This window comes from Caloenas nicobarica, chromosome 1, assembly GCF_036013445.1.
Source record: "Caloenas nicobarica isolate bCalNic1 chromosome 1, bCalNic1.hap1, whole genome shotgun sequence".
Lineage (NCBI taxonomy): Eukaryota > Metazoa > Chordata > Aves > Columbiformes > Columbidae > Caloenas > Caloenas nicobarica.
This window is the reverse complement of record NC_088245.1, coordinates 146638994-146666968: the sequence shown is the minus strand read 5'-3', so window position 1 is coordinate 146666968 and position 27975 is coordinate 146638994. Positions and strand designations below refer to the sequence as shown.

Here is a 27975-nt window from a genome sequence, read left to right as displayed (position 1 = left end):
TGCCCGAGGTGGGGGCTGGAAGAAGGTCTCGTTTCCGAACCGCATGCATTACCTCGGCCCCACGCGGGCCCTGAAGCCGCAGGCACCGACCGAAGTGGATGCACATCCCGGATTTTTTTTCACGTGGTAAAGCAGCAGCTCCTCCTCTTCCGCAGCCCAGGCGCGCGGTACCGGTTGCCGAGCGACGTCCGCCGGGCTCCTCCCCCTGCAGCAACGCGGCGGCCGCGGCCTCTCCCGTCAGGCCCCGCGGGGTCCGGCCGCTGCCTCTCAGTGGACGCTCCCTTCAAAATGGCGGCGGCGGGAAATCCGAGTGGAGTTTGTGGTTGCACAGTCTGAGGGCGGGGCCGAGGCGCCATGGATGCCTCGGGCTGCATGAAGTCCCTGCTCCTGGCAGCCACGCAGTACCGGGCGGCCAAGACCCCCCCCAACGCGGCGCTGCTGCAGCGCGGCCTGGAGGTGCGAGCGGCGCCGGGTCGGGTCGGGGTTCCCGGGCCGCAGCGGGAGCGGGGCGGGGCGGCCGGGCTTGTGCGGGTGGCCGTGGTGTCCCCTCGGGCCTGTGCGCACGGGTGGCTTTTTTCGGGCCCCGGCCTCGGCTGGCTGCTCTCCGCCGTCTCAGCCCTGGGTGACCGCGGCGCGGGCTCTGGAGCCGCCGGGGTCCCGGCCCGCTCCGCCCCGCCGCTGGCTGCAGGCGCCCGGCCTGGCCCGCGGCCTCCCCCGGGGCCCAGCGCCTGCAGACGGGGACACTCGCCCGCTGCCCGGCTGGCAGGGGAGCTGGTGGTCGCTTCAGTGTTCAGCCACATCCCTGGAGTACGACCGTGTACTTTGCTATAGCGGTTTACGATGTTTGTGTGTGCTCATGGAGGTGTGCAACATGCTTACGTGGACTTAGGTGAAGCACATAGTGTGCCCTTTGCGGGGCTTTCTTCATATTCCCGGAAATTCTGAGCTTCAAGGATCGTTTACTTCCACAACTTTAAAAATGCAGTTTGACCGATGAGCTGGTGTTGTATCAGGTGTTTGCCAGTTTCATGCCACACGTAATGAAAGGCGTTTGCTGCTGAGGGGGGTCTGAGCTCCAGGTAGAGCCTTGTGTACAGCCTTGGCCTGGGCACCATGGTGTGGTGAGAGATTGAAGCATTGACTGAATTGCTTAATCTGCCAGGTACCTTGTTCAAATACAGATTTACTTGTTAATTGCTCAAACATTAATATAAGAGTTAGCGTTCAGTTGAACTTTCTCATGTATCTATTGTAAAGAGATATACAGGGATATGCAAAACCAACATTATGTTCCTCTGTTATCCAAGTATAATTCGTGCCTGCCTGTACTGATGGGCAAGTGTATCATTTTCAGCATCTTCTTGTAGAGGCTTCCCTGAACTCGGGTTCTGTTTTTTTGTCTCAAGCACAGAGTGCTCTGAAAGCTCCTGTTACAGCCTGTCCTTCCTGCGCCTTTGAGTTCCTGTCCATGTCTGTGGAAAGCAGGCTGTTGGGCTGAGCTGAAGGCTGATTATTAAATGTTTGTGTGGAGAAATCCGTTTGGTTGTGCTTTCAATATAAACAAACCCTATCATTTATCTATGCTAAACGTATGAAGAGTAACCTGATATTAATTCTGTTCAGTGTGTGAAGAAATACAAAGCATTCCTCTGCTAGAGCTGTGAGATTAAGAAGAATGCTGTTACTATGGATGCTGTCAGCAAGCAAGCAAAGGCAGCTCCAATATGTTATAAATTATCACAGTGTAAACTTAGTACTCTCCAAGAGAAAGGGAAATTAAAACCAGATTTTTTCTTTTTTTTTTTTTTTTCCAGTGAATGTCCTTTTAGAGTGGCACTTAACATCTTCAATTTGTCAAATAGGGCAAAATCTGTGCTTTGATGTTTTTGTTAAATGCTTTGTTGCAGTTGAGTAATTAAGGTTATTTTTCTCCCTTCATCTCCAGGTTATCTCTGGACTGAAGCTTACACGACTATTTGCTTCAAACCAGATTCTACCAAGTGAATGTCTCAGTTGCCTGGTAGAACTCCTTGAGGATGCCAATACAAACCCATCTCTCACCTTGTCTGTGGTTACTTTGCTATCGCAGCTGGGTAAGGTTTGCATCTGAACTTTTTATCTTTGGTCTGGGAAGGGGAAGACGAGACAGATGCTGATTCTGTGGCATGGGTGATGAACCTCTCGGAAAAAGCACAAGGCGAGACAGAGGAAGTGTTGGTAGTGGAATGCTTGTTCTGAGCCAACTGGCAGTACGTACAAGGCCAGATAAGATGTTGAGTCACCGTGAGAAGCAGATTTGAAGTCATCTCTGTGAAATGGCGATGATCATGCTTGTCAGAATTTGCTTCCTTGCTGGGTAGGGTGAGGAATTATTCTCTTTTCCTTGATTTTTGGAGCTTGAAGGGGCGACCTTTTTTAATGAAGTGGATAAACCTGCATAGGGGATGCAAAGAGAGGGAGAAGCCACGTCACATCAACAACTGTCATCACTTCAGTTACCTCTCCCATTGGAGTGTTTGCTGGGTGGCAGTTTGGGCTCTCCAGTGGCCTGGTCCTGTGTGCATCAAGTTTCCCAACTACAAAATATGTTCTACTGCTTCTAACTTGTTTCTTGAGATGCATTATTTCCGCTTTTCACAGAATTGGGACTTCATTGTTCAGGGAGCTCTGTGCTCACCATAACCTAGGTATGTAGGTTACCTATACAAGGAAAAAACTTATCCCTTCCCTACTTAGTTTCTTGTCATGTATGTGTAATTATTCAAGATTTGAGTCCTTCATGATGATCTCATGTTTATCTCCTCTGGTTCCTGGAGTTTTTAGCCTCTTTGAGCTTCCTTTTAGGTTTTTGAAACAGTTGCTGTAAAATTATATTGGTTGCTGGGGTTTGTAACTACCTTTTCCAACCTGTTGGGTCTGGAAAATTTTAAGAATTACTCCCTCTCCAATTGATCTGTTGCTTTACCTGTCATCCTTGTTTGCTACATTTTTTCCAGGACTGCCTAAGCAGAACTGGCTTTTTAATTTAACTCTTGTTAAGTAGCCCTCTTGAGGTATCAGTTTTAGTCTACTTGCCCACCACAGTGTGAAGCAAGAAATGGAGATAATTGATTTTAAGCTTTTAAACCTTAAAATATACATGAAAAGCTGCTCAAAGATTTTGGCTTCTGCTTAGATTGGTCGCTATTAGATAAGGTTATTTTGTTAATAATTCTTAAATGCCAGCTTTAGACAGTGAGACTAGAGAAGCTCTTCAGGATACCTACAATTTGACCAGCGTGTTGGCAGGAGTGGTTCATCGAAGCTCTACTAATCCCAGTGACCCAGTCGTATTACAGGTAAGAGGAGCTAACAATTATATTTGTCTGCTCTTATATAGTATCTATTATACTGCATCCAGTGAGATCTGGACAGGCTAGAGAGTTGGGTGGGGAAAAATTTAATGAAATATAACAAGGGAAAATGTAGAGTCTTGCATCTGGGCAGGAACAACCCCAGGTTCCAGTACAGGTTGGGGAATGACCTATTAGAGAGCAGTGTAGGGGAAAGGGACCTGGGGCTCCTGGTGGACAGCAGGATGACCATGAGCCAGCACTGTGCCCTTGTGGCCAAGAAGGCCAATGGCATCCTGGGGTGTATTAGAAGGGGGGTGGTTAGTAGGTCAAGAGAGGTTCTCCTGCCCCTCTACTCTGCCCTGGTGAGACCTCATCTGGAATATTGTGTCCAGTTCTGGGCCCCTCAGTTCAGGAAGGACAGGGAACTGCTGGAGAGAGTCCAGCGCAGGGCCACAACGATGATTAAGGGAGTGGAGCATCTCCCTTATGAGGAAAGGCTGAGGGAGCTGGGTCTCTTTAGCTTGGAGAAGAGGAGACTGAGGGGTGACCTCATAAATGTTTATAAATATATAAAGGGTGGGTGTCAGGAGGATGGAGCCAGGCTCTTCTCGGTGACAACCAACAGTAAGACAAGGGGTAATGGGTTCAAGCTGGAACACAAGAGGTTCCACTTAAATTTGAGAAGAAACTTCTTCTCAGTGAGGGTGACGGAACACTGGAACAGGCTGCCCAGGGAGGTTGTGGATTCTCCTTCTCTGGAGACATTCAAAACCCGCCTGGACGCCTTCCTGTGTAACCTCACTTAGGTGTTCCTGCTCTGGCAGGGGGATTGGACTAGATGATCTTTTGAGGTCCCTTCCAATCCCTAACATTCTGTGATTCTGTGCATGCATGTAATTCTTTTAAAGCTTGATCTGATATGAGGTGTTGGTCTTATCTGTGTACGTTGTTTGCTGTATGAGGCTTGTATGACAGGATTTTAACCTGCATAGAGTTCTTTGTATTCTCTCTTTAATCTTGCTTGTGCTTCTTGCCTGCTCTAATTGAAACAAAGCAAAAAACTGAATGTAACAAAACCAACCAAACAAAAACCCCAAACAAACAAAACCCCCTCGTTTTGAAGTTACTTCAAGAAACCGCTGCTTTAGACCTTGTAAAGTTATTTTCCAGCTGAGGTATTTTGCTATTTCTCCTGCTGTTCATCATAAAAGCTTGGAGATGGTTTTGTCTAATCAATTCTTTGACGGACCGTTGTGAAGGAGTGAAATGAGAGCTGTGGCTGCCAGTTCTCACGGAAGGTCTGCAGGGCACGTGCGCCTCCTGCCCTCTGCTCGGTGTTGTCTGCCAGTGAGTGCAAGGGGCTGTGCCAGTGGAAGCTGACTTGTAGGAGCCCAGTGCAGACATTATTGTTGTGGGTTTAAATTATTCTTTGTGAACACTTAATATCTCACAGCCTGACTTCACCAATGTTAACATGTCCTTTCTGTGCATTGAACAGTAAGGTTAGGCAAAACTTGTTGGTTTTTTTTTAATACGCACAGGTTTTCTCACATGAGGCTCTGAGCTTTCAGCAAGTACTTGCTGGCTACCTGTGGTCACACCTCTTTTCTGAGAGGGAAAACAGAAGATGAATTTGCCAGCAGTTCTGTTGCCCTTGATCTGTGCAAAATGAGTCAAGCATCCAGTAAAGGACACTTTTCTTACAGTTTGTCTATTTGTCAAAGCACTTGGAGTAGGAGAAGATAAAGGGATTCAGGTGGCTAGCCAGTCAGTGGGAGAGATTTTTGTAGTCACCAAGTAGACCCAATTATAAGACCTGTAAGTTATATGATGAGATTTTGTTTCAGCTGCTATCCTATGCTGTGATTTTTGTCATATTCGTGTACATCAACTTCATATTAATTCAGTTATGTACTGAAAGGGTGCTGTATGAAGGACTTAACTACAATTAGATCTGCTGGCAGTCTTCACAGCAAACTTGTTTTCCTCTAAGCCAGGGGTGTCAAACCCGTTTTCACTGTCGACCCCATCAGCCTCATGGTTGCCTTCAAAGGACCGAATGTAATTTTAGGACTGTATAAATGTAGGAGTAGTCAGATTTATACAGTCCTAAAATTACGTTTGGCCCTTTGAAGGCAACTGTGAGGCTGATGTGGCCCCTGGTGAAAATGAGTTTGATACCCCTGCTCTAAGCATGATTTCTGCAAGAGGTTGCAAAGCGCTTTTTGCATTTTAGTGAAACTTGTAGATCTTTCAGTAGGACAAAGCCCCTTCCTCCCTGACAGAATGGAGGACGTGCTGATGAGGCAAAGGGGGAATTGCATGGGCTAAAAAGGTAATGCCTCTGTCAAAATAAAACCTTATTCATCCTTTTGGGCTTTTAATAAGTACATCAGTGTGGCAGGACATGACCCAATGTGCTTGCAGCAGCTTGTGTAATTGTTATGTTAACACCACAGCGTCTGACAGTGAATTCAGTTGTGGTGCCTTATTTGTCCTTTCAGTTCCAGCTTTTGTAATTTGTAACATTCTTCAGTGAGATGCTATAGGAAAGACACATGTGAACAGCTTTTTATTTCCTCAGAGTATTCAGCTGCTGCAGAGGCTAACCTACAATGTTCCTGTCTTTTGTGCTGGTTCCAACATCGACGAATTAATTTCATTTCTAATGCATCATGTGTAAGTGTGTACTCAGTTGTCTTGTCTTATGGGAAATACCTGCTAAGTTTCTAAACTTTCTGAAGGCCATTCGCGTGTTGCACTAACCTGGTCTCCAAAGTGAGCTGTGGCATTTTTGCTCTGAAGTAAACCGATTCTTTTTCTTTGAAAACCATGTTACAGCCTGTCAAATGCAGTGGTTGTGGTACTTTCAGTGACTGGATATTAATTGTCTCTTAGCCCATCCCCATACCCCAGGGAGCTGTCATAGAGAAGAACCAGGGTAAAATTCATGCTTGTCATTAGGAACAGACTTATGTTAGACTTAAATGAATTTTGTGCAAGTGTCCTTTTAAGAGATCTAGTGACTATTAAAAGCACCTGCAATAAAGGACCTTTGATAGTACTGGTCTCTGATACTGTTTTTTTTACAGATGTGCTCAGTTAAAAACTGCCCACACTATGGGGATTGCAATCTGAATTTTGCTTGGCTTGGCAGAATGGTGTCTAGTTAAAAAACAAAACAACCCCCCCCCACAAAAACAAAATAGAGGGTCCCCCAACCACCCCACCTCCAGCCCCCAAATACTTGTAACTAATTTTGGATGCTTTAATAAAAAGTCTTTGTTTGACTTTCTGGACTTTTCTTTTAAGTCAATCCACAGAAGATGAGGTAACAATACCGTGTTTAGGACTCCTGGCAAATCTCTGTCGTCACAACTTACCTGTTCAAACTAAGATAAAATCTTTGGTAAGAGTTTTGTTTTTGACACAATTCTCTGGCTTGAGGACAAAACAGAGTTACTGGACTCTAGTGAATCACCTTTGTATTTCTTATGGTCTTTTTTGCGGGACTGATAACCAAATAGATCCAAATAGATTTCCTAGAGAACAGTTACAATTCTAATCTGTTTCTAATATTGTTATTCATGAGTTGTATGGCTTATTTATACATATCTAAAATATGTAAGGTTTATGTTTTTATAGAACAGAATAAAATTTGTAATGCCTATGTTTCTCCTTTTTGCTTTAGAATAATGTGAAGAGTTTCTATCGCACCTTAATAAATTTCCTGGCCCATAGTAGTTTGACTATGGTTGTGTTTGCGCTTTCAGTTTTATCAAGCCTCACTTTAAATGAAGAAGTAGGAGAAAAAGTAAGTGATATTTTGAAGTCTGTTCTATTCTTAAGTTGTAGATAAAACTGATAGTCACACTGCCAAATAAAATTCTAATGCCAGATAGTTTTAATAAGCAAAGTAAGAGACCCAGCAAAGTATGTGCGTGCCTGTACGTAACTTTCTTCTTCCTTTCAGCTCTTTCATGCTCGAAATATCCATCAGACATTTCAGTTAATATTCAATATTGTTGTAAATGGAGACGGTACTCTAACAAGAAAATACTCTGTTGATCTACTCATGGACCTTCTGAAGAACCCCAAAGTTGCAGATTATCTTACCAGGTATGGCTTCACTTCCTAAAAGTGCAGGGAGTTTTTCCTAAGCTCTTGTTCAGTTCCTTTGCTGTATGCTCTTTGTATTCTGAACCAAACATTGGAAAAAATTCCCTAGATGCTTTTTGAATGTAACTAGTTGATTACAACTGCTGTACTTAAAACTAAAGGATTCTTGCGTTACTAGTGTCACACAGAAGTGTGGATCAAAATCTGTTTTTTCATTGTCACTCAAGCAATATTGAATAGTTATGTTCAGTAATTCTTTGTCTGGACAAGTATCAGTGGTCAGAAAACATGAGCAATAGCTATCTTGCCTTTTACAGGCCTATATGTTCTTCTAGTGGAATAGTATGGTTGAAGTTGTAGTAATTTCACTGGAGGCCATTACAGAGTAGTTCTGTGGAGGGCTTAACTAGTCATTCTGCAAATTGAGTGAGCAGAATTTAGTTGCAGAATTGGAATCTAAATCTAGCAGTAAAAACAGCTGGTAAATCTTAGCTTATGTTAATGAATTTGCTTTAATTCTTATAACATTTTTAAAGTTTGGTCTGTGTTAAATAGGAATGACATCAAAACTATCACTATACTTGAAGTGTTTGGGGGTAAGGAGGAGAATAGGACACTTGCATTCATCACTCCATATAAATGTTTGAGTGTTGAAATTCCTTTTTTTTTTGTCTCTTTTTTTTTTTTTTTTTTTTTTTCCTCCTCTATGTATGCTGCAGATATGAACACTTTACCTCATGCCTTGGTCAAGTGTTGGATCTTCTTCATGGAAGGGATCCTGATTCGTCGTCTAAGGTATTTATACTTTTTCAGTTTAAGTGTAAGAGCATACAACTACTAATCTAGTTCCACTTCTGTAGTCATAAGTAGGTTCCTTGTATACGAGGGTTAATAATGAAATACATACTTCATGACTCTTAAGTGACCTACGGTGTTCACCAAGTTTGTATTTTCTAGTTCTTCAAATGGCTGACAGGTTGAATTTGTAATAGCTGGTGGGGTTTTTTTGGGGGTGTTTTTTTGGTTTGTTTTGGTTTTTTTCCAGATTATGTGTGTCTGCTTTCAGGCAACAAGACATAAAGGCAAAAAGCCAACATAAACACTTTTTGTGCTTTAGCTAATAAGAAATTTGGGGATCTACCAAAAATGCAGTGTGTGTTCCACTTCGTTGGCTAAAACTTGAAATAATACTCAGACTTTGAAATGATGATCAGGGAATGATGATGCTAATTTCAAAGATTTAGGAAGAAGTTCTTTATATTAGTCAAACAACTTAATGCCATGTTCAGTTAAGCAGTTAACTGTCGCATTCAGCTTTGTCTCACTGCTGCCTTAAATAAATGAAACGTGGGCTCTCTGTTGCTAGAGGCTAAAATATGAAATGTTGTGAAAATATTTGGGCTAAACACATCTGTGAAAAGAATCTTAAGCTTTTTTTTTTATGGATGCATTTCACATAATAGTAAGTGATAAATGCTGATGTTTCTGTGTATGTGATGATGTTGTTGTTTGTTGGTTTTATTTAGAAATACATATTGACAAGGAGCTTTCCAGGGTGCTTTCCTTTGTCTCCGAGTTTGCACATCTGCATTCATTGGTGTGTCAGAATATTTTCCCTTCTATAGCTTTCTTCTTTCTGAGTGTATGTGCATTTCTACTGCTTATTAGATTGCTAACCAGCAGTCATGTGTGGGGTTTTTTTTGTTGTTATTGTTGGTTTTGTTTTGTTTTAAATAAAGGAGAGCAATACACTGAATGCCAGCTGTCCCAAGCCTTCACCACTCTAATGAACCATCTTTCTGCTGCTGACTTGGCTTTAAGGAAAGAAAACTATTCTTCAGAAACCTTTAAAGTGCTAAAAGGAGTTGCATAGAACTTACGTATCTTTTTAGACTTGTACTATGGGAGTTGCAATTTCTGTACAAGTACTTGATTTAAAAGCGTTTGAACTCTCATTCACTTCACACAGATCTTAGAACTGCTGCTTGCCTTCTGTTCTGTGATAGAACTGCGTCATACCCTGCGGCAGGCAATACTGGAACCATCTGGCTTGCCGGTCTCTGGAAATACCAGACTTACGACTCGCTCAAAGACTTTTGAACCATCTGTTGCATTGGTGCACTTGTCAAACCAACCATTGGAAGGCTCTGAAGACTGTTCAGTTCTAGCATTGCAATTATTCAAAGAGATTTTTGAGGTACCAAGACTGATAATTGAATTTAAAGAGCTTCTTAGCAGCTAGATATTTTTAATTGATTTTCAAACAACTGTTAGCATTTGCCTTGAAAAATTCATGTAGAAATATACCAGAAATAAAATTCTCCCTGTTCTAGAATTCCATACTTTGTAAACAAATGTTTCTTTTAAAGTCACGCTGCATTTTAGAAACAAGTCTGCCTTGAAAGCTAAGTGGAAGATATGGCAGTTCATGAAGTCATGAGGCAGATACAAAGCTATCAAAGAATTGCTTTCTAGGACTTGTAGAAGTGAGGAAGTTTCTGTTGTTTCTGTGCTCTTTGTTAAACTTCCTCATTCAGTATGATACTCATCAGCGGTCTTAAACCTGAAATAGCAAGAGGCTGGGAAAGTTAGACGACAGGCTGGTGGAGGAAGGGGTAGAGTAGGCTTGGCTTCTTTGTTCTTTAGTTTTAAATATTGACATAAATGAAAATGTGTTTATTACAGGATGTTATTAATACTGGGAACAGCACCTCAGCTGAACACTTTGTGGATCTTCTGCTGCCTGTTCTTATTGATCATCTTCAGATGCCAGAACAGATTGTGGATGAGCTATTAGTGAAGAAAAAGTGTGAAAGAATGGTCAAGGCTATTAACGTCCTGACAAATATCCTTTTCGTGTGCCTATTGGCAATTTATTATTCCTCCAACATGATCTGCTGTAAGATGTTAAAAGAAATATCCATCTTGGGTCACTTTGGTAGCTTTTAATGACAATAGCTGCCCTTATTTTACTTAAGGTCTTTGAAGATGACAGACCTAAGTAGCTTTCTAATTGCTTTGAAATTATTGTGTAATACAGTGGTGCAGGATAAAATGTGGTGGCTATTCAACAGTGTAGAAATACTTTGCAGATCAAAAATGAAGATGAGTGCTTTCTTTTGTATTTGCAAGGAGAGTTTGGGTGGTCATCTTCTTGATCAGTATAATATTTTCATCTAGCTAAGTCACATGCAGCTCCCAGCCAAATATGATATAAACTTACATCAGTGAAACACGGAAAAATAACGTGGAATGATAGGGTTTTGCACTCCTTTTGGATTCCTGTTGTCCACAGTGTCACGTAGTAAGAAGGACATGACTGCAGGACATAGTCCTGCATCTAAGCTGATTTCTCTGGAAAAAGTCTCTTTACTAATTCACTCCTAGAGAACTAGTTCTTGTATGAGGAAGTGATTGCTCACTGCCTTTTGTTCATCACCTTTCTTTATGCCACTCATTTTATTGTGATTTCCCTTAGCTCTTGGTTTCTGCGTAAGTGTGAGTTTTAATTAAAAAGTGAGGGTTACTTGGCTTGTGAGTTAAGCATGACTTCAGTGGTTTATGTAGTTGTGTTTTAAGAGCATTTTTGGAAGCTCTTGTCCTTTGGTATACTAACTTTTGTGTCTCTTAGTATTAGCAGACATTGCCTTTTGGTGCCAGTACCTAAGCATAGGTATATGAAGTTTATTCTTAACTCGGTCTACTGCTCTGTAGAGATGACATACTGAAAATGCGTGCCTCGAAGGTCCTGACTGCCAGCCAGTGCGTGTCTCTAATAGAACACCAATTTACCTGTAGTGGGATTGATACTGGTTTTGGGACAAAAGTAGTGGACTCTAAAATGTGGTAAGCACACAAATTTATCTAAAATCCAATTTTGTGAGACCTGTATGACCATTGTGATGTTGTTTCAATGGAAAGTAAATTGTAGTTGAAAGTGCCATTTAAATGCATGTAAATCAATACTGTTTTTAAAACAAACTTAGTAAGTAAAACCTAGGTTAACCATTTGAATATTGGTTTTGGCATAAGCTGGAAATCCACTTATGTGGAACAATGCACTTAAACCTCATGCCATAGCTCAAGCTTATCCAAGTTGAAGCTTCCCAGAACCGCTCATGGCACCTACTTTTTCATTTTGATTTTATGCAACCAGAGTTCAAAAATATCACATATTGGGAGGAAGAGGGAATTATTGCACTACAAATGGAATACACATTCTTTCAACTCGCTGTCATTAACTTGAATGTTGATATAACTAAGAGTTATATGGCCAGAACCCAGGGAAATATAATTGGACCTATGATTAAACCCTCCTCACTTTCAACTTGAAAGTGCCTTTGTTTGTTTGTTTGTTTTTTTAATCTTCACTGTTGCCATCTTTGGCATGCTGGAGAAGCTCATCAGCATGTCCAAGGAATTTGGTGATCTCTCTGTGTTGGCATTGTTGCCTTGCTAGACATATTTAACTTCGTTGTGAAGGTATTTATTAAATTTTTTTTTTAAATCGATTGAATTTATTTATCAGTGCTGGTCTGACAAATCTTGTTCTGCCTTTTTTGTCTTCCACTTGGCTTTTCTATTTGTATGTTTAAAAGCAAACTTGCTGCTGATATTATTTTGAAAACACTTGATCTGATGAGCAGACTGAAGCAGGATGTACCTGGTATGGAGGTCAGCTTCTACAAAATTTTACAGGTATGATTTTTAAAATGTCTTATGAAGCATACCTGTGAGGAAGGTGTCATTGCACTACAGTAATTTTAGTTCTGAAGGTTTTATGTGCTTATCTCTGAAGTGGTAAAACTTCTATGACAATATAGTCCCCTGGGCACACTTCTTAAAGGTTATTTCATTGTTAATTCTAAAATAAAAGCAAGTTGCTTTTAGTCCATTTATTTCAGTAATGCATGTGAAATCATATTTCAGCTGCCTGGTAACAATTGTCCTTTTAAGACTCTATTAGGACTGCAGTTTAAATGTAGCAAAACAGAAAAAGTTGTCACAACCGTATAATTATTTGTGGAGTTGGTTACTATTAAATATATACATCTAATTTGTGACTTTGTGTAATCAGTCAGTTGATACCTTAACAATTTTCTTTGTGGCTGGAAAATTAATCCAGATAGTCAAACACTTCATGCTCCTTTGGAAGGTTTTCTTTCAAGAATGGGAATTGTGTAATTTAATGGGTAGCAATGAGAGTTTAGTGGTCCTCAGAAAATCTTTATAAGACTTAAGCTTATGACTCTTGATAATGGAAATCAAGCAATTGAAAACTTGAAGGAATTAAAGTAGTTTTTTTTACCTGTTGCATTTGGCTTTAATAGGAGAACATGTTTCTAAATACTCTGAAGTGTAAACTATTTTTAAAATCACTTCTCTTCCCTTGACTTCAGGCTGAGAAACTTAGAAGGGCAAACTTTAAGAAGGTAGAAGTGTTTTATTCAAAACTTAAGCTCTGCTCATAGACTTTGATATTGTGATATCTGGGTGGGGTTTTTTTATTGTTGACTGTTATATCTTGTTTTGACTGAAGTAGTTTCTCTTTTAGGATCAACGCTTGATCACACCTTTGGCATTTGCTTTAACATCAGACCATAGAGAGCAAGTCCGAGCGGGGCTTGGAATACTGTTTGAGGCTGCACCCTTACCGGATTTTCCTGCCATAGTGTAAGTTTATTTTCGTGGTAGTCTGGTAGGATTTGACATTTTTATGGACTTAGTGATATTGATGTTTCTTGATGTATTCCTTTCAGTTCATCAGAGACAGAAGCTTCAGAAAAATTGCCATGTTCTTCTTTATCTGCAGTTAACAGACAGTAGTGATTTGGAGGCCAGAGGAAGTAGTTCAAATGCTGATGGTATTCAATTAACATTGGATCCCAGAGAACATAGTGATGATTGACTTCTGTCCCTCAGCGTTCATTTGTCTGAAGTCTGTTCTTGAAAATTCCTACATGGAGTATGTCTAATACTGTCAGATTTCTCTCTCTACTGAATTTTGTCACACATGTCACTCCTAAATTCTTAGGAATTGTCACACAGTTCCTAAATTCTTTCTTACCCTTTTGCAGTAACTTCCAAGAAAGAACAGAATAGGATAAGACACAGGCAGATGGCAATTCAGGTAGTATAATATTTCAGGTGGTCTAGGTAGGGGAAAAATATTGAGAAGCTCTGTTTGATGGGGTCCTTATGCTGTAGATGTAATAGAACAGGCAAGACTATCTTAAATTGTATGACAGTGTTTGCAACCTAGAAAACCAATTTGAAACTTCTTCCCATTTTGCTAGCAGAGCTTTTTAAAAACAAAAATGGGAATTGTTTAAAAGGACTTTCAGATCGGATGTCTTTTTGGCATTTGAGCTGGTTTTCTCAAGTGAAAGGCTTGTGACATAACTAGCTTATCTGGGAACAGTGACTGAATTACTAATTATATGGGACGAAAAAGTAAAGGAAGATGACATTAACCGAATCATGGTAATTTGCCTCATAGTGGTTCTTTGGTTGTTGAACATATTGGCACATACAAGAACTTTAAAAAACAAAAAATCCTCTACACCTTAGGGAATCGTACTCCTTTTGATCATAACCCAAAACCAGGCCAGTGATAAGAACACAGTCATAAGTCTAAACCTGTGTTCATCTTGGAAACATCAATGCTGGATTTATGATTACCAAGTAGTACTGTGTATCAACAATGTCAGTATAACTACTTAGCTGTAAACTTCAGGAGAGAAATATGGGTGCAGGGCAGGGGAGCATGTTGTTTAAGTAGAGGAATGTCTGTAAAACCACCAAAACAGGTATAAAATAAATCTTGCAAGCTGAAGCCCCAACCCAAATAGAGTTTCAGAAGAGGTATGCAGCTCCAGAAGTCTTGGGCTGCAGGGACTGTTTAGAACTTCTTACTAGGGCTGGAGCAGTAGGAGATGGTCTTCTAGCCTGCAGGAGGTGTAGAGTTGCTGAGGATCTGTGGTGTCAAGTGAAGGAGCTGCAGGAGGTCAGCAGCCTGTCAGTATCAGAGATGATGAGGAAGAGATTAACCACATCTTTCTTCAAGACCTTGCAGTTTCAAGTGCCTGAGACCCCAGATGTGCTAAAGGCAGGGCAGTCAGAGTTCATGCCGGTTGGGGTGGGAAACGGAGACTCATGATAGCAATGGCTGGAAGTCATAGGGGTACAGATGATGTTTCCCGTGATTCTGCCAGGAAGGGGGCAAGTTTTTGAGGAGGAGTGGACAGATTCTGTAGGCCAACAATTGGTTGTGCAACAAGTGTCAGAAACAGTTTTTGTTTGGTTTCTATGACCATGAGACTGAGGATCAAGGACTGGCCAACCTGATGAGGAGACCTTTAAACTAAAAGCAACAAGGGAGGGGAAAAGATGACCAACAATCAAGTGAGCAAGTAGTAAACTGGGTTGGAAAACAAAGGGTTTGGGTTTATGTGAACAGGAGGAATGTTGCAATCATCACAGTAGGGTTAAAACTGGGTGACTCCAATATGCTCATAAATAAGAGATTGCCTACAGGACGATATTATGGGGGAAAAGCCCTCGTACTCTTCCTTGGAAATCACTGAGGTGGCGTGCCTCTCTGAAATGCCTGCAAAATAATACACACAGCATTGGGAAGAAACAGGAGGAACTGGAAGGAAGTCTGCATGCTGTTATAGGGCTATGGAATCACAAACTTGTGGTGGGATGGCTCACATGACTGGAGCACTACAATGGATGGTTACAGGATCTTTAGGAAGAATGGGCCAGAAAGGAGAGTTGCCCTTTTTATGAGAGAGCAGAGGGAATGCATGGAACTCTGTCTTGGGACAGATAAGCCAGCTGAGAGTTTGATTAGGACTAGGGGCAGACCAAAACGGACAATGTTGTGGTTTTCTGCTGCAGATTGCAAGATCAGAAAAAAGTTGTAGATGAAGCCTTTCGGACAACTGGAAGAAGCCTCACGTTCACAGGCTCTGGTCTTTGTAGGAGACTTTAACAACCTTGATTGATATCTGCTGGAGAGATAACAGTAGGGCACAAGCAATCCATGAGGTTTCTGGAGCACACCATTGACCAGTTCCTAATAGAGAGAATTGAGGAGCTGATGACAGGAGACATTCTACTGGACCTGATTTCTCACAAACCAGAAAGGACTGTTTGGGGTTGTGAAGGTCACTGACATCCTTGGTTGCAGTGACCATGAGATGGTGATGCTGAAGTTCCTGAGAGGAGAGAACAGGGAAAAAAGTAGAATCAGAACCCTGGACTTCAGGAGAGTAGATCTTGACCTCTTTTTCGTGGTTGGCTTGGAAGAATCCCATGGGATACAGCCCTGGGGAGATGAGTCAAGGAGGGCTGTTATTTTTTTGGTGTGTTTTGTGTTGTTTTGTTTGTTTTGTGGTTTTGTTGTTTCTTTGTTTTGTTTTTTTTTCCCCTCCTGTCCCACCCTATTCACCCCTCCTCTCCAAAGGATCATTTTCTTCAAGGCCTTAATTGTCCATCCCATCCCAATGAGCAGAAAATCCATCAAATGCGGCAGGAGACCTGGAAGGAGCTCCTGACAAAATTCAGATATAAAAAGGAAGCATGCAAGAGGCAGAAGCAGAGACAGATTAGCTGGAAGAAATTGAGAGAGAGAGAGAGTGTGTCCAAGTACACAGGAATGAGGTTAGAAAAGCCAGAACTCACTTGGAGTTGAACCTGCTGACACGTGTGAAGGTCAAAAAGGAAGACTTCTAGCAGTACATCAGCAGCAAAAAATAGACTATGAAAAACGTTTGCCTCTCTGCTGAATGGGCCAGGGGACCTGATGACAAAAGACATGAAAAAGCTTGATGTACTCAATGCCTTTTCACCTTGGCCTTCACTGGTATGATTTGCCTTTGGGAATCATAGGTCCCTGAGAGCAATGGGAAAGTCTAGAGGAAGGAAGGGTAGCAGAGGATCAGGGTGTGGAACACTTAAGCAAACTGAACACATGCAAAAGTCCATGAGATCTGACAGATGCATCTATGAGTGTTTAGGGAGTTTGATGTCATTGCAAGGCCACCCCAGATTATCTTTGACAATAATGGTGACTGGGAGGAGTTCCTGAGGACTAGAAGAAAGCAAATGTAACTTCTATTCTCAAGAATCGCAAAGATGATAAATAGCACCCTGGATTGCATTAGGAAGAGTATTGCTGGCAGGTTGAAGGAGGTGACCATTCCTCACTGCTCAGCCCTGGTGAGACCACATCTGGAGTGGTGTGTACAGGTCTGGGCTCCCCAATACAAGAGATACATACATACTAGAGTGAGTCTAGTGAAGGGGCATTGAGATGTTTGAGGGACAAGCGTGTGTCATACAAGGTAAGACTCGGAGAGGTGGGATTGTGTAGTCTTGAGAAGACCTGGGAGGGATCTTATCAATCTGTATAAATGTGTGATGGAAAGGAACAAAGAAGATGGAGCCAGAATCTTCTCAGTGGTATCCATTGACAGGACAAGAGGTAGGCACAAACTTGAACTATAAGAAAAATACCTTTTTAATTTCTTTATATATATATAAAAATAGAGAGAGAAAAAAATAGAGAGAGAGAGAAAAACTTTTTACTGTAAGGGAAGTCAAATGCTGGAAAAGGCTGCCTAGGGAAGCTGTGGAGTCTTCATCCTTTGAGACAGTCAAAACTACTGGATGTAGTGCTGGGCAACATGCTTAGAGCAGGAGAGTTGAACTGGATGATGTTTAGAGGCTTCTTTCAACCTTGGCTATTCTATGATCACATGATTTTGTGGATATAGGAAATGCTTTTATAATGGCCAGTAACAAATACTCAGGCTGGAAGAATGAAGGATCTGTATAATCTAATATGTCTGGAATTGTGCAATGGAATAGCCAAATAACATGTCTATAAATGCAAGTTAAAAATACTCTGTTCACTTAGGAAGCAATTGAGACAGCACTTCAGTGAAATGGTTGGGATAAATTAGTAATTAAGGAATTCATTGAGAGGAAATGATTTTTTGGCTGGTGCCTCAAAAATCAGCTCTTGACCTCATTCTCTCTGATTTGGAGCATGTCATTAGTAGCTGACTTGAAAATACCAACCACAAGTTACATACAGACACTGGAATATAGGTGCTGTAATTACTTATGTCTAAGCTTTTGTGTTTTCTTCTCTATACAAATTTTAACCAATTGCACTTTTATCCATATACTTAAAATTCAGTTAAAACTTACAAAGTTAAACGTCCTGTACTCAACATAGTATTGTAAAACAGCCCTGCAGACAAGGAAAACAAAGGTTTATTGGTAGCACTCTGCCTTTTCATGATTCAATCTTATTTTTATGCCTAATTATAATCCTTTCTAAATACCTTCTGAGTCTTCCTACTTATAAACAGTGGCCTAATTAAATTGAGTAATGACAAGTGAAATAACCTGTTTCTCCAGCTAACAAGAGACAGATGTGATCTCTTCTGCTCAAGAAGAGCTGAACACCATGCCCTTTCTGGTGAGGTAAAGCATTTGTTTCTCAAGGCTAACCATGGCAGCCATGACAGCCTTTAATTTTTTTTTTCTGCTTCCTATATCTCTGGACAGTTTGGGCATATCTGATACTATGTCTTAACGTTATGTGATAATGTGAATGTGACTGTTCCCAGTAGTCTGTTTTCAACAAAAGAGAAATTAGTGTTATGAAATTATTCTCATCCTCAGTCCTTGCAAGAATGTTTGTAGCAGATGGTTTCCTTAACAGCCTTTATGTTTTATGCAGGCTTGGTGAAAGCATTGCAGCAAATAATGCTTACAGACAACAAGAAATGGAGCATGCATCAAAAAGAATCCAAATGCAATCAACTGTGACCAATGTTACTTCAGTGAGATGCTCTTCATCCTGTCCTTCAAGTGATGCATCCACAACTTCGAATATTCAGGAATTAATACAAAAACTTCATTCTGGACTAGAGGTTAGTAGAATTTATATACTGTTACTAAATATTTGACATTTTGTTACTGGGGAGGGGTGTGGAAATTAAAATCAAAGTGTCAGGCTATAGCACATGGATCAGTTGAATTCAGTTTACATTCCTGCCAGTCCTCCGTCATGATCCGGGATCCTTTAGTGGGGAGATCTCAACGATGTCCAGTCGGGAATCGTCTTTTATGCTTCTTCACCCTTCCTCACTCCCATAGATTGAGGCCTTTTTTCGCAATCCAGGCTTAACTACACAGGCCTGAAGAGTCCCCACTTCGCTTGCCAGAACCTGTCTGCGCCTGCATCGCCTCAGTTCAGGGGTCCCTTTCTGGTCCGTTGGGTGACCTCAAGACTTTTGGCAAGCCTCTGCGCGTGCTTTTCTTCGTTGGCCTTAGTAGCAGGGGGGAGGTGGGGGCAAGTTTGGCTGAGGCAGCAGGTGGAGTCCATACAGCAGCCATTGTTACTTGTAGCCCCTGGGTCGGAGAGACCTGTACAACACAGTTCTTTTCCTCAGGCCTCTCTCCAAGTCATTGTCCAATTCTTTCTATCAGGCCATCTGTTCTCCAAGTCCCTGATGGCGATGTTTGGGCAAATACTGTTCTTCAGACCGACTCTTACAGCAACCCTCCTCTCTTTGTTGTAAATGATAAGAATGAATCTCAGTGAGCTACCAGTTCCAGTCAGCTGCTAGAATAATACTGAAAAAAGGTCAAATGAATCCTCATTGTCTTACTTTGTGCTCTGCTACTGGATGGTCCTACTGATCATCCTTTTCAGGACTGCATGTGAGAATCTGTAGGTGCACTGCTGTGTATGTATTAATGTAGGCAGGTGCCCAACAGCACTGGTGCAGCAGCTTCCAGTAATGTGACAGATTGTAAAGCTGCTTTGATTTTTGAGGGGAGAAAGTTGTTGATGAATTGTTGACTGAATCTTTTCTTAGACCTTCTAATTAGTAGAACTTTCCTTTAAAAATCAATATTCACATTCACTTAAAGTCCAGTACTTCATCTCTATGTGTGTTCCTTATGTTGTGTGAAGCTCAAATGTGTGTAAAAACGTAATTGAGAAAATGCTTCTAGCAGTATTACTGTGCAGAGAGAGTGAAGGGAACTTGTAGCAGCTTTTCCTGTAGTACTAATATCTAAAAAGAATGTAGAGTTGAAGTGTTTGCAGACAGGAAAATAAACTGGAGCTATGTGGGGGCTACTGTTAATACGCAAAAAAAACCCAGAACTTACATGATGGTTCAAAATGATGCAGAGATGGTAGCTTTTCAGTAGGTGTTCATTGTATCAACAGCTGGGATAGCAATTACTTGGTTGCACATCAGCATATGTGAACAGCTGCTCAAAACAGGTATTACAGTAACATTGCCTAAGAAAAAATATCCTGAAATCACCAAGTAGCTCTGTCACTTGGGCATATGTTTTAATCATAGAATAGTTTGGGTTGGAAGGGACCTTCAAAGGCCATCTAGTCCAACCCCCTTGCAATGAGCAGCGACATCTGCAACTAGATCAGGTTGCTCAGAGCCCCGTCCAACCTGGCCTGGAATGTCTCCAGGGACGGGGCATCGACCACCTCCCTGGGCAACCTGTGCCAGTGCTGGTGTTTCACCACCATTGTAAGAAGGTTCTTCCTTACAGCTGGTCTACATCTCCCCTCTTTTAAGTTTAAAACTATTACCCCTTGTCCTATCATAACAGGCCCTGCTAAAATGTCTGTCTCCATCTTTCTTAGAAGCCCCCTTCACTTATTGAAAGGTTGCAACAAGGTCTCCCTGGAGCCTTCTTTTCTCCAGGCTGAACAACCCCAACTCTGTCAGCCTGTCCTCACAGCAGAGCTGTTCCAGCCCTCTGATCATTTTTGTGGCCTCCTCTGGCCCCTCTCCAACAGCTCCGTGTCTTTCCTGTGCTGAGGGCTCCAGAGCTGGACACAGGACTCCGCGTGGGGTCTGAGCAGAGCAGAGGGGCAGAATCACCTCCCTTGACCTGCTGGCCACACTCCTTTTGATGCAGCTCAGGATACAGTTGGTTTTCTGGACTGCAAGTGCACATTGCTGGCTCATGTCCAGCTTTTCATCCACCAGCACCCCCAAGTCCTTGTCTGCAGGGCTGCTCTCAATCCCTTCGTCTCCCAGCCTGTATTGATATTGGAGGTTGCCCTGACCCGGGTGAGGACCTTGCACTTGGCTTTGAACCTCATGAGGTTCACATGGGCCTACTTCTTGAGCTTGTCCAGGTCCTTCTGGATGACATCCTGTCCATCAGGTCTGTCAGCTGTACCACGCAGCTTGGTGTCATCTGCAAATAAACACCTAGGACTTGTTGTGCCATATATGGTAAATAAATTTCCTCTGCTAAGTCAGTGGCTTAACATAGCAAGTTCTATTCTGGATAGTACCCTTTCAGAACAACTTTCCTGGGCCTTTTCTCATAATCTGTGTGTCGTGAGAAGGCCACAGAGTATGAAGAATAATTTTTAGCTATGTGTTTTTCATGCTGTTAATATTAGGGCAAATTACTTTAGGTGTCCTGTGAGGGGATTGCTAATTCTCCAGCAAAGATGAGACCAAGGGGAACCACTTTAGAGTGGTGATGTTATCTTTTCATAGTGCTTATGCAGTTGAATCCTATTCAGCCTAAATGGTTCAATTATTTGCAAACTTTCTGCAAGAGTCAGGTGGATGCCTTTGAGCAGATAATCTCAGATATAAAAATAAGAACTTGAAAAGCTAGTAGACAGGTGGAGTTCACAAAACTACTGAGCTCTTTAGGCACATGTTACTTAAGTAAATACCAATTTACAGTAGCAGTAATTGGAAAATATTTCCACAGATGAAGGAGCCAATCACTGATATGAGGATATCTGACATAATGGATGTCTATGAGCAGAAGCTGTCGGCATTAGCAGTGAGTATGACCTAATGTGAATGGGTACGTTGTTGCCTGAACATTTTTCATTAACATTTTCTGAATGTACTTCTTATGTACAGTCTAAAGAAACCAGGCTGCAAGACCTTTTGGAAGCAAAGACGCTGGCTCTGGCCCAGGCTGACAGGCTGATGGCTCAGTACCGATGTCAGAGAGCCCAGGCTGAGTCTGAGGTAAGTAGCAGAAGCTTCGTTCTGGGACTTGGGGTGGGGCTGAGTAAAAAATTGTCTGGGGAGATTCAACTGTGATTGCATGTGTGGAAACTTCATACTGCTTAGCTGTAAGCTATGCTTGCACTTTAAAGCGGTCTTGATTTTCATCGTAAATCACCTATTTTACTTTGCGTTCTAAGGCTGTAATGAAGACTGGGCTGCAGATTACTAAATCCATAGCTAAAATGCATCATCTTTTACTTTTTTCTTCCCTTCACCATCACACTGTCTATAAAGGCAGCTAAAGGAATTTAGAGTAAACAAATTAATTTGTAGTTAATATTAGGTGAGAGAAATCAATTTCTTAATGTAGCTGATGGCATTTTACTCTTAGATCTATGGCTTCAAATATGCCTATTTCAAAGTGACTTGCGAAACAGAATTGCTTGTAATTGTGAAATTTTTTTTTTAATGGGGTGTATCTTTCCACTCAAAGGCAAGAACTCTTGCTGCAATGTTGAAGGATGCAGAACGAAGAAATGAAGAACTTAATGATTTGCTGAAAGCTCAGCAGGTAGAATCTGAAAGAGCACAGACTGATATTGAACAGCTCTTTCAACACAACAGGAAACTGCAAACAGTTGCTGAAGAACATGAAATACTGAAAAAATCCTCTGTTGATCTTCTTCAGAGGTAAGATCTCTAAGCAAAATACTTCATATTCAAAGCGTGATAAAGCCCTTTCCTGGCCTAAACACATTATAAGGGCAACATTACATGCTACTTAATGTTTTTAAGTGAAATTTTTTTTTTTTTGCTATATACTTGTCAGTGAAATTAACTTAAGCCATTCTAGAAGTTAATATGTTAAATGGAGTGAAAACTATAAACTTCTAGGTGTTGAAGATCCAGTTCAGGAAATACCTTTTCTACAAAGTTCATGCTAACATTGTTCTCTAAGAAAAGGAAACAACAACACTTAGTTTCTATTAGTATTATACCATACTCTTGGCTTTTTTTCTTTGATCTTATGTGCTGTCTTGACAACATGCTATAAATAGTCTGGAGAAACAGTCAGTACAGTATGTCTGTATAAGGTAGGAGCTTCCATCTTTGGTAACTTCTGTAGCAAATTTGACTGCAACTAGGTAAAAGTAAGTAGGGACTGTGTGTCCTGATTTATTTATAAGCATTATTTCTTTGGGATCTTAAGCTTAAAAAGGACATGTGAGACTTAAAAAGTACATAAGGATTGAAACTATGGAAATAGAATATGCTTTGCAAGAATAAAGGCTTAAAACAGCTTTGGCTTTTCCACTCACATGGATTGGTCTCGTCACTAGGTGTCAGCAAGGCAAAGCAGCTGATAAAACTTGAGAGCAGCTTTCTTGCTTAGTAATGGGAGCAGGCATTATATTAGACAATTAAGGCATACTGCTGCCAATAAGGGATTCATTGAGGGAGGAAAAACATTTAAGACTTTTGTCCATTATCAAATTTCTTGAATAAGTAGCTAGTATGGTCACTGTGGAAGTGCCTCCTTTTTTGCTTGAATTGTATGCAGCCATACACTCTGAACATGTACTTGACTAATTTATGTGCAACAAACCAGCTTCAATCTAGTATATAACGGTTATAAATTCTCCAAAGTAGGAATAAAATAGCTGTCTGATTCTTACAATGCCTTTATAAAGCAAAAATTTGCTTTCTAAACAATGTGCATGCTTTAAATATAGGGTTTCTTAAAAAACAATCATATAACTGACAGCAGGGGAGAGAATTTTCCTTTTGGTAGGAAAACATTTTCTTAGAGCATGAGATGTACCTCATAAACTTGTATTAATTGCACATTGCATTGCCTTCAGTATGTTCAGTTTTTAGTTTCACCAGACAACTGGAGGTCATAGACTGACTCAAAGGGTCTCTTAAAAGATGACTGTAAATAGCTAATTTATAACAGTTCGTATATGTCAAATTTCTAAAGGCATGTATATGTTTTAGCAGTTCATAAGAGATTTCTAGTGGAGGAAGGTTGCTTCTGACTGGTAATAAATAAGGATATGTAAGGGATCCACCAAAGCTTGGTTTGATTTTGGTTGTGTATTGGTGTTCTCCCTCCCCCCAGGCATGTTCATTTAAAACAAAGTACCCAAACAAACTACCACCAAAAAATCCTTAACCAACTCCCTCTGTCTTCCCCTCCAAAGCATGTTTTAGCTGGAGTGGGATGATTGCACCGATAAAGCCAAGTATGTTTATTTGACAAACTGTTAAAGTAAAAGCTTCTCAAAAGCACTTATACTCTTCAACCATAACCCCCTAATTCATTTGTAGGTATGAAACAACTGAAAGACAATATAAAGATCTACAGATTACATACAATTCACTAAATAAACAAATGGAAGCAATGAAGAAACTAAATGAATCACTCAAGCAGCAGAATGACAGGTAAGTTCAATTCAGTCTTTTTAAACAAATTAAAGATGAACAGTAAGCCTAAATAACACTTCAGTCTCAAATTTTCAATTGTGCTTTAAGTAACATCTAAGAAATGGAATTAGAGGAAACAAAAGATGCTTCAGGGTTGCTTTATATGTGTATGTTAGACTAAAATTCATGGTAGTGACTTCAGTGGTTTGCTCCTGTATTGATTGGGGGTGGGGAGGAATACCCACAGACTTCAATGACAGTAGGAATTAAAGTCATGAAGGTGACCCAGTTCTTGGGTGTATGTGGGGGAGGAGGGAGGTGCCTGTTACATTGTTCAGTTCTTAAATGCTGTTTTCACCCAAGTATTTTCACATATTTCCTTTTAACCTGCAAGGTTTCCTTGTAATGTTGTCAGATCAGAAAAGGAAAAAAAGAAAAAACAAACAACCCCACTGAATTAATATGTTTTAAAATTATATTAGAAATAGTGATAGTTGCTATTCAGTCTGTGGTATAAAACGTCATTTCTCAACCATAAAACTATTATTACTTACGTCTTCTTGAGGACCAACTATATTTTTTTCCTTTTTGATGGATTGAAATAGAGGTCCAATGTACTTTTCACCAATATAACTAAGGGAATAGAGTTCCTATTTGAAAAATGTTATTTAATACCTAATTTTGCAGAAGATATCTTTAAAATATTCTCATAGCCAGCCCTTGTATTCAGTTTAGAAATAAAATGCTATTCTTGGTTTTACTTGCAAAGTTCACTTCATCCTTCCAGGCTCTTGCCTTGTCAGTAATCAGAGCAATCCAAGTCACTGCCTTGAGTTTTGATTCAACTGGAAAAATTTTCCTACCAATACATTAGTTTGCTACTGAATAAATTCAGACACTTCCTTGCAATGGTGCAACATGCAGCTCGGTGTAATTGGGGAGGTATTCTGATGAAAGCTGCCCCTTTTTAAAGGCAGGTCAGAGGAGCAGTTATTATATAGATATTCTTGAACTGCCATGAATAAAATGGAGACCACGCAAATATACTCCCCTCATCTCTTGCTAGAGGCTGCAGCTTAGAAACTGGTAGATACTGAGTGGATAAACAGGTAAACAAGAGTGACAGTAGATGCCACTACTTAAGGCAAGTGGCAGAGAGAATATGCCTTAGAAATTAGGCTAACTAGTAATAGAAAAAGTAAATTAGCTTCACGGAGTATGAAGTGCTCAGGTTACAGCTGTAATACTAGTAGGTGACAGTACCTACATATTAAATGATGCTGGAAACTAAATATTATCCTAATTAGTGAGGATTGTGGCAGACCTATTATGAGCTATGGCAATATCTTATAAAATGTGGTGGTGGTGGTTGTTGGTTGGTTGATGTTTTGGGTTGGTTTGTTTGGTTTTTTTCCTCTGAGTGTTGTGTGACAATCCGGAAGATGTTCAGAATGGTATTTGGAAAACCTTTATGCATAGATGTGCTTGCATGGACGATAACCTAAACAGGTTTTCCTAATGGTATTGTCACTTCAGGAGCATACTAAAAGTTAAAACCTCAGCCTTCTCAGTCACTAATGACAGTGAATTTTGACTTGGGTTGAATGACAATTTCAAGTTCTATCGTGGTATTCTGAATGCTTTGTGGCTGTAATCAAAAGCAACAGTTTCTGGTGTCTAATCTCCACGTATGGACCTTTTTACTGTATGTCTGTGATCAGAGAATGGAAATTACTGTTTCATGGGAGGAAAACGGGGAAAAAATCTGTCTGTACTCACAGCCCACAAATTCGTAAGTCTGTTGATATGAAGCTCCTGACAGCAATTGGAAATGATACAAAAATCATGCTAGTTTCTTAGGACAAAAAAACGGTGGCATATCTCACTTTGATAATTAAAATTTATTTCTCTGTAATTTTAGGACTGCTGCACAGTTGGCAGAAGCTGAAGATCACGTAAAAGAATTACAGCAACAGCTACAGGAGAGAGATGACAAAATAGCAAGTAAGTCACTTACCTAAAGATCACTGAACGTAGAGAACTAACTGGATCAACTAGATGTTGTTATGTGCTCTGGATAAGCAGCTATATCTTACTAAGTAACTTGTAAATCTTAAAGTTAGCCAGGGATACATAATTTAACAGCTGAACGAAACAAATATAGATTTTTTTTTTTTGAAAGGATACATAAACGTGATTTCCCAAACTATATGGACTCCACTTAATCTCTGCACAGCATCATGTGTTAGTCAGCATGCCCGTTAGAACTATTTTCTGTCGGAACTGCAAATTAAGAGTTTAACTCTTCTGCAAATTACTGGATGCAACCACTAAAATTTAGCACTAGGTGGCACTACTCAGTAATTCAATTATGAGCAGCCATGCAGAGTCTAAAAAAACCGCTTGTTTCTTAGGCAATGCAGTATCTCTTTTCTAAGTTTGGCAACCCATCTTTCGATGTATTTGTTTTCTTAAGCCTTGCAACAGAAAATAAAAGTTCTGGAAGAAAAACTGAAAACTCAACAGAAAGAAAAAACAGATATGGAACAAACAATAGATATTCTTAGAAAGGAATTAAGTAAAACAGAACAAGCAAGGAAAGAACTGAGTATCAAGGTAAGATATTATTTGCACCTGCATTCTAGAGACCAGAATTGTAGATATCTATAGAACTGCTCAAGCTAGTAAATCAATATTTCAGTAATAAAGTGGCTAAAGAAACTAGAGCAGTCTATGCAGTAAACAAGAACAAATTCTCTCAGCCTTAATTGTATACCTTTTGAGTTTTGAGTAGCTGAGCTTGGATTTTGGAGAAAAGAAGTCAGAGTCAGGCTCTAATGAGGCTACATGAGGCATATGAGTGAGTACATAATGTTTGGGGGAAAAACAACAACAACAAAAAGCCAGAACACAATTGTAGTGCAATATTAAATAAGAGAACATAGTACACCCCTTTTCAGTAGCTTTGACTACTGTAAGATGTGGATTGGCTTACTTTCTCCCCTTTCTTGCGTCCTGAATTAAGGTGCCAATGCTACATATGTACGTACCAAAATGCATCTGATTTTCTTTTTGATCTTAGAAATTCTAATAAAATATCTATTTCTATCTCTAAGAAGAATGGTGTCTTTTTTCAAAACAGAGTTAACCAGGCAATGTCTAAAAAAAAAAAACCAAAACAAAATCCTGAAAACTTCAGTGCAGCCTGTATGTCCTTGCTGGTAAAGTCCCAAGGGAGAAATTCATTGTACATGCAAACTGATCAGCAGTCACAAACTGTGCAGACTGGCAAAGCACTTGCTGTATTTCCATTCCCTGGAAGCAAAGGCTAATCTCTCCAGGCAATATTATCTGCCATATAGCAAATATTTCCCTTGTTCTCGGTAAATATTTACCAGTGTGGGGCTTGAAATGAAATGTGGATGGCTTAACTGTGAACACTTCTGTTTAAGTAGGACAATGGTAACATGGGAGTTGGTGCTTTCCCATGGTATCTAACGTTTTGAAATGTGACAGTAGCTTTAATCATTCATTTGCAACAAATGTATAGCTGAGAAAGATATTTCTGAAACAAGCTTTTAATTTTGAAACTGTGCTGTTTAATTTCTTCCTTAAATTCACCAACAGGCCACTCAGCTTTCACTGTATTGTATATGTTTTTCAGTTGATAATGAAAGAAATGATAACATTTGGTGTGTTTCTGCAGGCGTCTTCTCTGGAAGTTCAAAAATCCCAGTTAGAAGGACGCTTGGAAGAAAAAGAAGCGCTTGTAAAACTACAGAAGGAAGAACTGAACAGACATGCCAATATGATTGCAATGATTCACAGTCTAAGTGGTGGCAAGTTAAGCACAGAAACAGTGAACCTCTCCTTATAGGGCTCTGTTGTTGAGGTTTTAGTATTTTATATGTGTATATGAATATATTTAAAGATTTTTAAACTTGAAGCTAGCATATTATCTGGCTTAAAAAAAAAGAAAATTAAAGTAGCTTAACTATCAATTGAGAAGAAGAAGTAGTAATTGTGGGAGATTTGGTCTA

General features: G+C 40.4%; 1 protein-coding gene across 1 annotated transcript; it reads left to right on the top strand.

The window, feature by feature from the left end:
• Positions 1-351: 351 nt before the first annotated feature.
• On the top strand, positions 352-27812 carry CIP2A (cellular inhibitor of PP2A). Its single transcript, XM_065652845.1, has 21 exons — positions 352-456; positions 1946-2093; positions 3226-3338; positions 5920-6014; positions 6648-6744; positions 7027-7149; positions 7309-7454; positions 8174-8249; positions 9424-9651; positions 10140-10299; positions 11159-11300; positions 12053-12152; positions 13009-13127; positions 18217-18409; positions 21258-21332; positions 21416-21526; positions 22002-22198; positions 23840-23953; positions 25857-25939; positions 26412-26551; positions 27642-27812. Exons 1-21 carry the CDS (start codon positions 355-357, stop codon positions 27810-27812), a joined length of 2733 nt encoding a protein of 910 aa, XP_065508917.1. The 5' UTR covers positions 352-354.
• Positions 27813-27975: the final 163 nt, after the last annotated feature.

Bases quoted from the DNA above. Each gene is read 5' to 3' on its own strand.
- CIP2A (XM_065652845.1), top strand. From the start codon at position 355: ATGGATGCCTCGGGCTGCATGAAGTCCCTGCTCCTGGCAGCCACGCAG. The intron at 18,410-21,257 runs GTTAGTAGAATT...ATATTTCCACAG, and splicing joins AACTTCATTCTGGACTAGAG to ATGAAGGAGCCAATCACTGA. The intron at 22,199-23,839 runs GTAAGATCTCTA...ATTCATTTGTAG, and splicing joins TCTGTTGATCTTCTTCAGAG to GTATGAAACAACTGAAAGAC.